Below are 12946 nucleotides of genomic sequence, written 5' to 3' on the forward strand. Positions count from 1 at the left end.
AGGTGCCATTGTAATTTTATCAACCAATGTTAACCCAATAAAATTCAATTAAAAAAAAAGAAGAGATTGAGAAAGAAAATTCTGTTAAGAACACTCCAGGCTTGCTTGCCAGTTCCCATCTAAGAACTGGGCAGATCTTTATGAACATTCCTGTGGATCCCCAAGGACCTGAAACTTGAAGAGATTCCTACAAAACTCTATTAAGCATATCAATTCTGTTCACCTCTTTAATTAGCCACCCAAAATGAAAAACATCAGTTAAGGTCAAGATTTTATATTTAAAAAGTTATTCTCAATAAGCGACTGGAGAAATGTCCTTGACAACACAGGATTTTTTTTTTTTAATGTTTCATCACAGTGTTTATATATTATGGGCTAGCATCTGATGTTCATTCTGTTACCAAATCCAATACAGACAAATAATGGTGCATCACAACGTATATGCAAACAGTGCTTCTCGGGCACAAGAGAAGCAATTGCCTTTCCAGACCAGGCTGTTTCTAAAATCATGGCAGACTGCAGTCTGTCTTTGATTTGCAACGGTGTCATCTTGCCTACTGATTCACGTCTCAACCCTTCCGAGGAGCCCATCAGATCCTCCATGACCACAGTGCTCTCCAGTCCCCCTCAACATGCAAACCCTTCGAATGTACTATGAGATGTGTGAAATCTAGTCTTTTAGAAATTGCAAGCATGAAATCTTTGCATCTTTACTCATCCGTGTTGCTTTACCATACCCTTTCTCAAAATGTAAACCTCTTTCTCTGGTAAAGTCTATCTAAAAGTTGAGGGCATTTGATCAACATTTATGCCAATTCTTATGCATAGGCTTTGTAACCCTTTCAGACACTCATGGAATTGGGGTGTGTGTGTGTGTGTGTGTGTGTGCTCTACTATTGGTGGGGGATACAAAACAGAAAAATAGTACTTACTATATATAGTTACAATAAAGAACTTCTTTAGTTCCATAGCCTGGAGTCTCCAGTTCATTTTAATATAATAAGTTATATTAATTAGGTACATATAAAGAACACTCTGTTGCTGTATTGGTTTGACACCATGTTATTACAGCTATTAATGCTGCTTTGAATCTTTTCTCATCATATATAGGGTTCTTTTATATTTTAAAGAAAAAAAGTATGCAAAATGTCTCCAACAATCTGGAATTTTATTCCATCCATATACATGCATAGTAACAACATTTGTTGAGAAATTATTTCTATCAGAAGTAGAACATTATCTTTGTGATCACCAGGTGCAGTATTGCTACTCTTATATTTAAATAGATCTTATATATGAATTAAATTCATACTTGCAGCATTGAGTTCAGGGTTTCGATTTAGACTGTGCCTTTCAAAAGATAAAACTGATTAATACTACCTCATTTACTTACAATACTGCTTCCAGTAATTTTGTTCATTCTTTATAAAGTATTGCATTTAACAGCAAAGGTTTAAAAATTGAGACAGAGCTGCATCAGCGAAAGAAAATACAAGTACTATACAAGAAAAAAATTGCCATCTTCATTTAACATACATGTTTAAGATTAAGAAAATGGACAGAAACATACAGCTACATACAAATGCAAAGCCTAGTGACTAAGAGACTGTATTTGCTAAAATATAAAGTGCAAATGGAGCCTGATTATCCAAGAATTGAAATCTTAAGGCGAACTTATAGCATGTGTACTTAGAACATCTTTGCAAGTTATATTTTAGCATATACGTGTATCTGCAACAGCATATAAGAAGAAATCAAGATACACAAGTGCTTTTGAAGCTATTTCTAAAATGCTTTTCTGTATTGTTTGTGACTAGTTTCTTTAAAAGCTACTATACAGTGCAAACCATATGTGCTACACGATAACTATACAATAACATTACAAATGACTTTAATATAAAGTTTTTTAAATAAAAAATAACATAACCACAGCTATGAATACTGCTGGTAAAATAAATTAATTTGTTTTGAAAATGGCACCAATAATACACTTTACTAATGGACTGTAATGAAATTACACCTTAAGTCTTCAACTCAGCCATAATGACGTATCTCCTGATTGCCCAGATATAATTCAAACAGCTTTTGTTTTTGTTTTTGTTTTTTCTGGACTGGGTAGAACAACATACTAAAGACTGGTACCAAAGGTGACGGATGTTTATTTAGTTAGTTATTTCATTTGACGTGTTCTGCTGCATGTGATGAGCAATAAAACTTCTTGTGGGTTATAAAGTTTGAGAGGTTGTTGAACTGGATATCACACAGCCGGCAGTATTTCCCACTGGTTGGAGCCTGGGTGGAGCCGTTCACACCTTTTGCTATACTAGACAATTGTTCCTCTGCAGAGGGAATTCCCGGTGAGACGTTCTCATTTGTGGCTATTGGGTTCTCAGAGATCCAAGAGGGAGATTTGTGGCCATCTTCATGCTGAGGATTCTGGGAAATGTTCTCTTGCTGTGGGTTGGTGGCAGGTCTCTCATCTTGCTTCAGTCCACCATTAACTATTACCATGCCTCTGTTTTTGGGCAACAAAGGCAGGGAATCCTTCTTCGGCACAGCACACCCATTTGAGGAAACCTGGCCTTTAGGAGATTCATTTTCCGTATTTGTGCTTTGCTCTACATCAGCATTATGGATGACAAGAGAACCAGAAATATAATCACTTGTCTTTATTCCATAGTACGGAGACAGCTGGTCGGCTCCTTTTGCCTTCTTTATTGCTCCAGGGTAAAGGCATTGTGGAAGAAACAAATGTTTGTTTTCTTCTTTTGTAGCGATGAGCTGAGCAGCTTCACTGAAGACTTTCAGGCCTTGCAGGGTAGCTAAGTGTGATGAAAATAAGTTTCCATTGGGGGAAGGCTGCTTCAGGTTCCCATTTTTCTCACATTTTATTATGCCTCTCTCATAGCTGACATCAGGGCTGTTGCGTTCACTTTCTGGATTTGGAAATACTTTGCTTTCGAGTTGACCCAGGTCATTACGCTGATGCGCAGTGACCGGACAGAAATTCTGCTTGTGGGCCAGGTAGTTTTCTACCTTATTGAAACTGATCTTGCACACAGTGCATTCATGATAGTCCAGCAGCCTTTTGGGAGATGTGGTCGTCCGCTCAGACTGGGATAAACACTTTTTGCTGAGATCTATTGGCACGTCCATCTCTAGGCAGGAAACACTGGAATGAGTAGTGTCACATTTGGAAACCGGAACACACTTGTTGATCGTCAGAGAAGTTTCCAAGTGCTTTGAGACAATTCCTGGGAAGATGTCACATCTTGGGTGGTAGCACTCTCCTAGCCCTTCGGTGGGTTCTTGAGTGGAGGTACAAGGACTGCTGAGGTTGGCTACATCAAGAAATCGCTGTTGGACCAATGGAGGCCTTTGTTCCTGTTCAGGTAGGCACATCTCATACATCTTCCTTCGCTTGCGTGTGCGCATGGTTCTCTGCATGGCAGGCACTTTGCTGGAAGCAGACCTCTTGAGTGGCGGGTCGTGGCGTGTAGCACAATAGTACTGTTTGTGGACCATGTATGTTTCATGCCGGCTGAAGGTAATGTTGCAAGCTTCACAGGTAGTCTTACTTGGGTCACTTTCCCCATCCACTAAGGGGACACTGGGATTTTTCACATCAACAGTTTTTCCATTAATTTTATCATCATTGCTGCTGGAGGTGGAGAGCTTCTTAGCTTGAGTGGAGAAGTCCTTGTCGTGGCTCTTCCCATTTGGCCCAATTAAATCTAAAACAGTGGAAGAATTGATACAGGATGTTTGAAGCAGTGGATTCTCAGCATCAGCAGAATGAGCGGCTGGGTTGAGAAGGTTTATGGAAGATTGGCCAGTGTTGGGACTCACAGCCTCAGGCATCTTTTCTGAAACGCCCGGAAACTCTGGGGACTTGGCCATCTGCTGCCATCGGCTGCTGCAATAATGTTTTTTGTGCACTAGATAATTATCCAAATTATTGAATGTTATGTTACACTCAAAACAAGTCGCCCCCTTGGGCATCAAGGGGCTGTAAATCACGGGAGGGTAGCTACTGCTTCCATGTCTCAGACGCCGGTGTACCAGCTCAGACATCTTGGCTAAGATCTCTGAAGCTTGAGGGACCATAGTGATGTCTTGGGGAAAAGCAAACTGAGAGAGAAAAGGACCCACAGGGAAAGAAGGCCCAATATTGGGCTGGACTGGAGATGAAGCAAGTCTTGGACTAGAGGGTTCAGACTTTATTTTCGTGTAAGAAAAACTTTGTTTGTTCGCCGTGGGCTGTATCTCTGGTCTCTGGTTAGTGAGAAAGAGCTGAGTCTTTTTCTCACACTTATCCAGCTCTGTGTCAGAGCTTGCATCTTTAGTCTGCATGGCCTTTTGGCTCTGAGGGAGTTCGCTTCTGGTCAACAAGTCTGTGGCTGGCTGCAAGCTGTCTTCAGTACCACTTGGAGAGTGTTCCGCGTCACTTTCTCTGGGGAGTTTGCCTCCGGGGACGTGGAGCTCCTGGTGCTGCAATAACTCCCTCTGAGTCTGGAAGCCGAAGTGGCAGTGATTGCATCGGAAGGCAGCTTGAGTGAGATGGGAGAACAGGTGTTGGTGGAAGTTGATCACAGAATCAGCATTGTAGCTACAGACGGTGCATTTGAGACTAGCACCGGCAGGGAGGAATTCTTCCATCTTCACTCCTGGAGAGACATACAAAATAAGAATACTGAGAACCTCATGTGTTGGTTTTGTAATAATATGAACCTTTACTAATGATCTAATATCTTCAATACAACTGGAATGAATTGAAATACTATTTCAGAATCTCATTTGTGATGTTAACTTTTTTCTTGTGACATCTTTTTACCATGTGTGATAATAGTGATGGTACTTCATAGTTTCCAAATCATTTTCATGTGTATTATTGAATCACTGTCTCCATTTTACAGGCCAGAAACAATTTCAAAGATGCTGAGGTAATTGATTATGAAAATAAAGCTAGTCAATAATGGAGCCATTACTAAACCTCATATTTATAATTTCTAATTCCATAACTTTTTACGGCAATACTATGTTCTACCTTAAGAAGAACAGGCATTCATTAGAGTAGATATTGCCATCCTGTGTGCAAATCAGACAACTCTCACTGCTCTAGATTAGGTCTTCATTCAAAAGAATTCAAACCATTTTGTAAAGTAATTGATAACCTAATTTATCTTTGATACAAATCTAGATTTTTATTCATTGGTTTTGCTGACCATGGTTTCTCTCTCCCCAGGGCTGATATTCAGCTGGTAAACACCGCTAAACTAATACAGTCATTTCAGACCAACATCCATGCTGACTGACCACCATAGCCTGTTTCTAGTCAGTTATTAACTATTTTGAATATTACCAATGACTGGTCATTAAACCTCACTGCAATAATGTGATTTTTAAGAAATATAGATTTGGCACTTGTCCAGGGTTCCTGGCTCACAGCTCCTAAAATCCCTGCAGTTTTTTGCAATAACAGTGAACAAGGTGTCTTTTTTTATGTTAATGAGGTGGCCTCTGGAAAGCCCCTAGGTCAGCAGCCCCCAACCTTTTTGGTACCAGGGACCTGTTTCCTGGAAGATGGGGGTAGGGGTGATGGGCACGCACAGGAGGCAGGGCACGGAGTTCACTGCCTGTGGAAGGAATAGGGAGGAGAGAGGAGGTGGAGTTCAGGCAAGTTTCACTCATGGCTTGGTTCCTAACAGGCCATGTACTGGTCCACGCCAGGAGTTGGGGACCCCTGCCCTAGGTAACCTAAGGATGGGAGGCTTGTTGCCTGGAAAAGGAATCCTGTGACTAAAGGGTTGAAACTTTTACTCTTCCCCCAACCCCCAGCCTCCTGAGAGAGGGTAGAGGGGCTAAAGAATAAGCTCAATTGCCAATGGCCAATGATTTAATTAATCATGTCTATGTAATGAAACCTTCATAAAAAAACTAGAAGGACAGGGGGTTCAAAGAGCCCCAGGGTTGGTGAACATGCCTGGATTAGGGGAGAATAGCATACTCTGAGCACATATGGAAGCTCCTCATCCTTCCCCATTCCCTGCCTTGTGCATCTATTCTGTCTGTTCCAGAGTTATGTCCTTTAATAATAAACTGGTGATCTAGTGAGTAAACGGGTTTCCTGAGTTCTGTGAGCCACTCGAACAAATTAATCAAACCCCAGGAAAGGGTCTTGGCGACCTCCGATTTATAGCCACCAGTTGGTCAGAAGCACAGGTAACAATCTGGACTTGAAATTGACATCTGAACTGGGATGGAGCAGCCTTGAGTTCTTAATATGCGGGGTCTGATGCTATCTTTGGGTAGATAGTGTCAGAATTGAGTTGAAGTGCAACACACACAGTTGGTTTCCAGATAATTGCTTGATGGTGGAGGAGGGGATTCCCCATCCCCTAACAAATAGGATTTGGAATTTAGACACTTTTACTTCCTAAGGTTAACTCTAGTTCCCATTTGTTGGTTTATGGTTAAAACAGGCTTGACTCATCCTCTCTGCCCTCTAGACTAAAATGACAACTGATTTTTATATTTATAAGCTGAAAACACAGCAGAGAAAACTCAGTCCTATAGCTATAAGAAGGACTTCTTATTCCTCTCTTTTTCTCCTTAACTAATCCAATAATCGTTTTTCTATTAATCTGAAAAGATCCTCCAGCTCTAATTTTGTTTTGTACAAGACTTTACCCACCATGTGAGACAACCAAGCTGTTTCTGCTTCCCCTGCTTTATCACCTACATAAAGATAGCCCATTTGTAGGGAAAGGGAAGAGAATGAGTAGAAAGGAAACCAACAATTTCTATAGGTTAAAAGACAAAAGCTTGTACTGTACTGGACCACTGGAAGTTGGAACTTGTGTTTTTTTAAAACTCAGCACCAATTTCAGTTTTTTATTTATTCAACCCAAGCAAAAATAGTGAAGAAAGTCACGCAGAAAAAGCCTACAAGTTTTGTATTATAGGTACTGAAGAACTGTGATTCCCAAAACTTGGTTTGCTCTATCCAAGAATGTTCCTATAAATATCTAAAGTTAGTATAATTTTGTTAATTTAATTAGCTTTAATTTTAAAAATAGGGGAATTAGAATACCATGTGATGATACTAACACCAACTGGGTATACAATTCCAAGATAAATGGGAATAGTTGCCACCTTGCTGTTAAGAGCAGGCTTAAAATTTTTTTTTTGTTTTTCAGCTTAATTTTTCTTAAGGAGTTTTAAAGCATAAGACTAAAAGTGATTTTATGTCATAAAAATCAACTAAGCTGTTATGATGCATGCTCTGGAAGTCAAAAGCATTTTATAGATCCATATTTAAAAGTTAATTTCTCTCAAGTGTAATTTTAATTGGCTGTAGCAAAATAACAGCTTTATTCCAATTCAGCAAATACTTATTTTTATGTACCTACTAATTTTTTCCTGCCATGTGGGAAACAGTATAGTCAGTTTGCAAAGACCACTTGACACTTAAATCAATGAATATTAATGACAATATACAAAGAGTATTGAGACTTACCAAAATGATGCTGTTTTACTTCAGTTAAAAAAAAAAGAGTGATTTTGCCTATAGTATGAGGACAGTAGATGTTAGAAAAGAATTCCAATCCAAGTCCTTTGAGTAGACTATAAGTGACATAACCAGCTGGTTAGACTTTGATTTTACTCATAGATATATTTATAGATGTATGTATGTATGCATGTATGTATAAAAATACGTATGTAGAGAAAGAATAGGGTCTCCTGAAGCAAAAGAGGAAAGATGTGAGGCACTTACCACTGTGTGAATTCAGGTGCATTTCTAGAGCTCGGGCATTTGAGAAACTCTTGGTGCATTGCGGGAAGGGACACAAGCTGGAAATCTGAGGAGCACAGTCTTCATTTTCTTCTGATACTGGAGCAGCTTCCCTTTGCCTCCCACTGCAATAGTACATCAAGTGGGCTTGCAGATTCCGCTCACTCCGATACCAGATGCCACAGGACTTGCAAGGGAATATATCCTCTGTAGACAAAAACACGTGGACACATTAGTTGCTGCTCATTTTGGGGGTTAAGCAGCATTTGGTTCAATTTGTCTCAGAGACTGCTCTCAGGTTCTGAATTAGGCAATCAGACAGTGAGTGATGAGTGCAGTTGTGAATGTTGTTCCACAGAATAGGACTAAGAACTCAATGCAATTTACCTTCCCACAGATGCTTTAGAAAGAGGTACCTTAGAAGACGCCAACACTCAATAAAAACATAAGAGATTCATTTTAATTTGTTGAAATTGTATTGATGGTTTAGAAATTATGCATTTATAAAAAAGGTGTGAATTGGTTTCTCTGATTAAAATGTAAGTATCTAATGGCTGAACTATAGTTAGCCCTGATGTCAATCCCTGACATCATTTTTTCATTTAATAAATTAACTACAGAGTGCCTACGATGTGCTAGACTTTACGGTGGGCTGGGTGTCATTAAGGAGCTTAGGGTTTCCTGGGGTTGATGAACAAAGGATCAGGTGAAAATTGTAATCAGCACATGATGACCATTATGAAGGATGTTCCTGAAGGGAGTGTTAGGCATGGGAACCAGACACTGGGCTATGAGAGAACTCATCTGCTGGACAGAGGAGAAGGTCAATAGGATTTAGAGGCAAGACGATGAGCCTTAGCTGAGTTGTGAAGGATGCAATCAGTCAGGTGAAGAAGAGGGATGGGTCTTTCTGACAAAGAGGACAGCCCAGGGGAAAGCCAAGGTAGCCTGAGAGAGAGCCTGGGTGAAGGCTGGCAGGCTGTATAGCTCAGGCCAAGGGCATGATGGAGCCAGAAGAGATGAGGTTGTAGAAGGCGGTGGCACACTAACAAAGACCCTGTAAGATCTCTTAAGAAGTTTAGGTTTTATCTCAATGGTTATGGAGAATCACTGAGTCATTTTAAGCAAGAGACTGATGAAAGCAGATATTATAGAATCATAAGAGTTGAATCTTGAAGGTAGTGAATTTGGAAGGCAGACTTATGACTGGAAGGAGGTAATTGCAGTAATCTAAGTGAAATATGACAGTTTGTGTTGTAGCTAAAGCCATGTAATACTTAATAGGTCATGTTATGATATGTATTTTCATGTATTCACTCATAGAAAATTTCTCCATGTGTGTGGTTTTCCCCTTCATTGATTTATAGGTGAGGAAACTGAGATTGAGTAACTTGCTCAAGATCACGTAAATGGGTGAACTGGGATTGGAACCAAGTGTTAATGCTTCCAGATGCCTCAGTGGCAAGGCAGGCAGAGAGGGAGAAAAGTCATTGCTTGGCAATTAGAAGTTAGGGCAGAGGGCAAGGTATCTCCTTAGTTCCCATTTCTGCTCCATTTGTTTCTACAGGAACAGATGATAGCGTGGTGCTGAGTTAAGGCTACAGCACATATTGGAGGACAAAAACTATCCCTGTATTGAGCAAACCTGGCACTTTTGTAGTGAAAGGGGGCACCAATCAGAGGGATGCCAGATTACACTATACATTGGAACTAATCCAGGCACACAGGGGTATATGATCACATTATGTATGTAGGATTTGAAATTCTGGTAAGAAATACAGAGGAACATGTGAAAGGTGGCAACAAAGGTTGTCACACTTCATGTGATAGAAACAGCTGATTTGCGACTTGTGAATTGCGTAGTTGGTGAAATCCATAATAGTGAAGTCGAGATGGTATTGAAGAGATAAGGAGAAAACTAAGGACTAAATCCTAGTGAATAAGAAGTAAGGACAGCAAGTGCAATATAGAATTTCAAATTAAAATCACATACAAAATTATATGCTACCACTGTCTATTATTTAACTCCTCCCACCAAGTGAGTTACATTTATACTATTCAGAGGACCACATTGTTTAATAAAGTGTCCATGTAAGTAGGATGCATTTAATTTATTAGCTAATTTCAGAGTGAGAGCAAAGGCTGTATGCATCTATGCTGATTTATTTGGGATTAATAGTTACCTTGCTACAGAAGCAAAGTATAATTAGAATTCACATTTACACATTGGAGCATCACAATAATATAAGCTACTCCTAGTGTCCTTGAGAACAAACCTTTTTGCCTCAAGTTCTAGTTGGGTCTCTGTTATTTCACATTCCTTACTATCTGAATCAAAGTAGCAATCTTAAAGAAAATAACTAGTAGGTTGGGTTGAGTCCACTGAATCCACTGGTTGGATGCAGACTAATTCCAGATACACTTGAGAATTTCTTTATTCTAAAGGATGCTGTTACAGAAAGAACATAATTATTGTTGAATATATATATATATATATTAATATCAAGACAACATTGCAGTCTCTAGGTTTCTCTTCTGCATCATTCAGAGTCGCAGGGATTTTCAAGGACATTTTTGACTAAATGTAATATTTCACTTACCTACTAGCTTTAGAATCTATTCTTCTCTTGCGATATAACTGCTACTCATGTTTTCTCACAGAACTAGATAAAAGCAGAGCTGAGTGTATAACTCAGATCTTTAGATTCCTAGATCACTGATTTTCTGTCACATGAAATGTCATTTTGTGTGTTCAAGGACTACAACCTAAGTTCAATAGTCATTTTAACAAAATATAAAAGGGTATTTTCCAGGGCATATTTAAAAATTCTCCATATAAAGTATTCTAAGCTTATATGTATTTCTCTTTCTATTGTTATCTTTTTCTTTGTATTAGGTAATGCCTTGATTTATCCAGGCTAAACTTCCTCTTCATCAATATATCAAATCAAAATTTGATTTGCATTCTTTGTCTAAGTTTTAAACTGTTGCCCTTAAAGAATACCAAAATCATGCTACTATAAGAGCATCAAGAAAGCTGCTGGGCTTCTTATAGCTAAATAGTCTTGAATGTTGTTTAAGCGGTTTAGAATGTCAGCTGTATGTGTGACATGGATTCAGGAATCCAACCTCAAATGAATGGGAAGCAAACACACACACACACACACGCGCGCGCGCGCGCACACGTACACACACACACACACACACACATACACACTCAGGAGATAAACTGAAATCACAACACTAGAGAAAAAAGTCTGTCCCTGGCTGCCTGTCAGTAGACAATTTTTTCTCTCACCCATAAATACCATCACCACTACAAAGCTATTGTACTGGGCTATTGCACTCAGCACTTACTATTGACAATAGCTGTAGGCAAAATAGAAGCCATGGCAGCTTGCTGAGGAAGCAGCTGAATTGAGTCCAGCAGGCGAGCAGGGTACATCCCTTCCGTAAGACTCATCTGACTAGCAGCTTGTAGCCTTGAGTCAAAATCCACCACAAAGGCAATTAGCTCTTCACCCTCAGAGATGACCTTCGTAGTTGTGCACCAAAGCTGACCTCCTATTAAGAAGGAAAAAAAAAAAGAAAGAGTAAGATAGAATTGACATAGAATGCTTGAGCTTGCTGTACATTAGATTGATATCAATAGAACCTTCTCATGTTTTTCACATCAGTTTATACTGGGGTGAAGTGTTTGATCAAGACAACAGTTGTCCTGCCTTCCCTCCCGTGGGGAAAATTGTGCTCCTTGCATTAAATGAACTGTTCAGTGACCAATAGTAAGAAAAGACTAAGAACCAAGTATAGACATAATCTATAGAGAGTTTTGTCAATTCTTTGCCTTCTGGACTTGCCTTAATCATTAACCAGGCTATTACATGGTATCACATCTAAGAACAAGCATGGTAGGGATCCAGCTGCAGAAATTTATTTCAGGTAAGCCTTTGAAGTTACTCCTTCTGTACATTATGGAAGTAAGAAGTTATTTCCCTTTATCTTCCTCCTTCCCTCCCTCACACACTGTCTTCCCCAAATACTTTATTACAGTAATACCAGATGCCCCCAAACTACATGACAAGTAAACAAAAGCTCCTAAAATCTAGAAAGTTAAAAAAATATTTAGTTAGTTTTATGCTCTTTATGTCTGCTGACATTATTTTCTTTTTTGGCTCAGTGATCTTTACTTATACAGTGTTCCTAATAATGTGGCTTCTTTATCTCCGTTTACCCTGATTGAACTTCCTGAAGAGAAGATATGCCAAAGATCCTTTTCAAAAAGGCTTATTTAAATAAAGATTTGTTTAAATGAAAAGAAGTCTTTCTTCAAACACTAAGACACACTCTGGCTCTGCGCTTCAAATGATCACGTGTGGTGCATTAAAAAGAAAATTAACTATGCAAGTACATCTTCTAATGTATTGGGATGCGATAGTGAAAGCTCGTTTATTTAATATGTTTAGACAGGCAAAGCACTTATATTTTGTTATCTACACTCTCAGGCCTAGATACGTATCCTATACAGTTATGGCTGAAATAATGTGGCATACTTGATATGTTCTAAAGCTCCCCCGCCCATTGTGTACATATTGCAAGGTTATATATTGTACTCATTAAGCAAGAAAAAAATTGTACCCATTCTGATATGTAATATTGATTTGTTTATCTTTCAGCATTACTATCTTTTCAACTGCACTTCATTTTTTCCACCCTCAAAGGGATTATAGTTTTCAAACAATTTGTGGTAAAAATCTGGTGGAGAAGGTAACAACACCATATGATATGGCAGAGCTGCAGAGAAGGATCAGGGCGTTGTTTTAGAGGAAACTTAAGACAATTAATTAAACCAGCTGATTGTGTTTTAAAGGTAAACAAACAAAATACCATCCATCCATGGCAACATATGTTTGCAAAAAAGTGAAGCAAAGATTACAGATGTCAAATCTGTGTGAAAGGTTCTAAGTGAGACACACACAGACTAACAGACTAGAAAACAAACTTCTTTTTCATTTTGACTCTAATGTATCTGAAACATACTAGTTTACCAAAGTCGAAAAACAGATCTACTTTGGCACTGATTTATTTATTTACAACTAGAGAAGCTAAGCAGCACCGTTGTGGAATCAATGAATGCTCAATGTGCTAAGTGGT

At 39.0% G+C, this 12946-nt stretch overlaps 1 protein-coding gene across 1 annotated transcript in view; it reads right to left on the reverse strand.

Moving 5' to 3' along the window:
- Positions 1–1147: 1147 nt before the first annotated feature.
- Positions 1148–12946, reverse strand: part of ZFPM2 (zinc finger protein, FOG family member 2) — a 348432-nt gene continuing 336633 nt past the window's right edge. Inside the window, exons 5-7 of the mRNA XM_090282767.1 lie at positions 11153–11359; positions 7778–8002; positions 1148–4667 (exon numbers count right to left, since the gene is read on the reverse strand). Of these exons, the coding sequence (XP_090138893.1) occupies positions 2176–4667; positions 7778–8002; positions 11153–11359 (2924 nt within the window). The 3' untranslated portion in view covers positions 1148–2175. The remainder of the gene's footprint in view (positions 4668–7777; positions 8003–11152; positions 11360–12946) is intronic.

This window comes from Furipterus horrens, unplaced genomic scaffold, assembly GCF_987537825.1.
Source record: "Furipterus horrens unplaced genomic scaffold, mFurHor1.1.pri manual_scaffold_7, whole genome shotgun sequence".
Classification (NCBI taxonomy): domain Eukaryota; kingdom Metazoa; phylum Chordata; class Mammalia; order Chiroptera; family Furipteridae; genus Furipterus; species Furipterus horrens.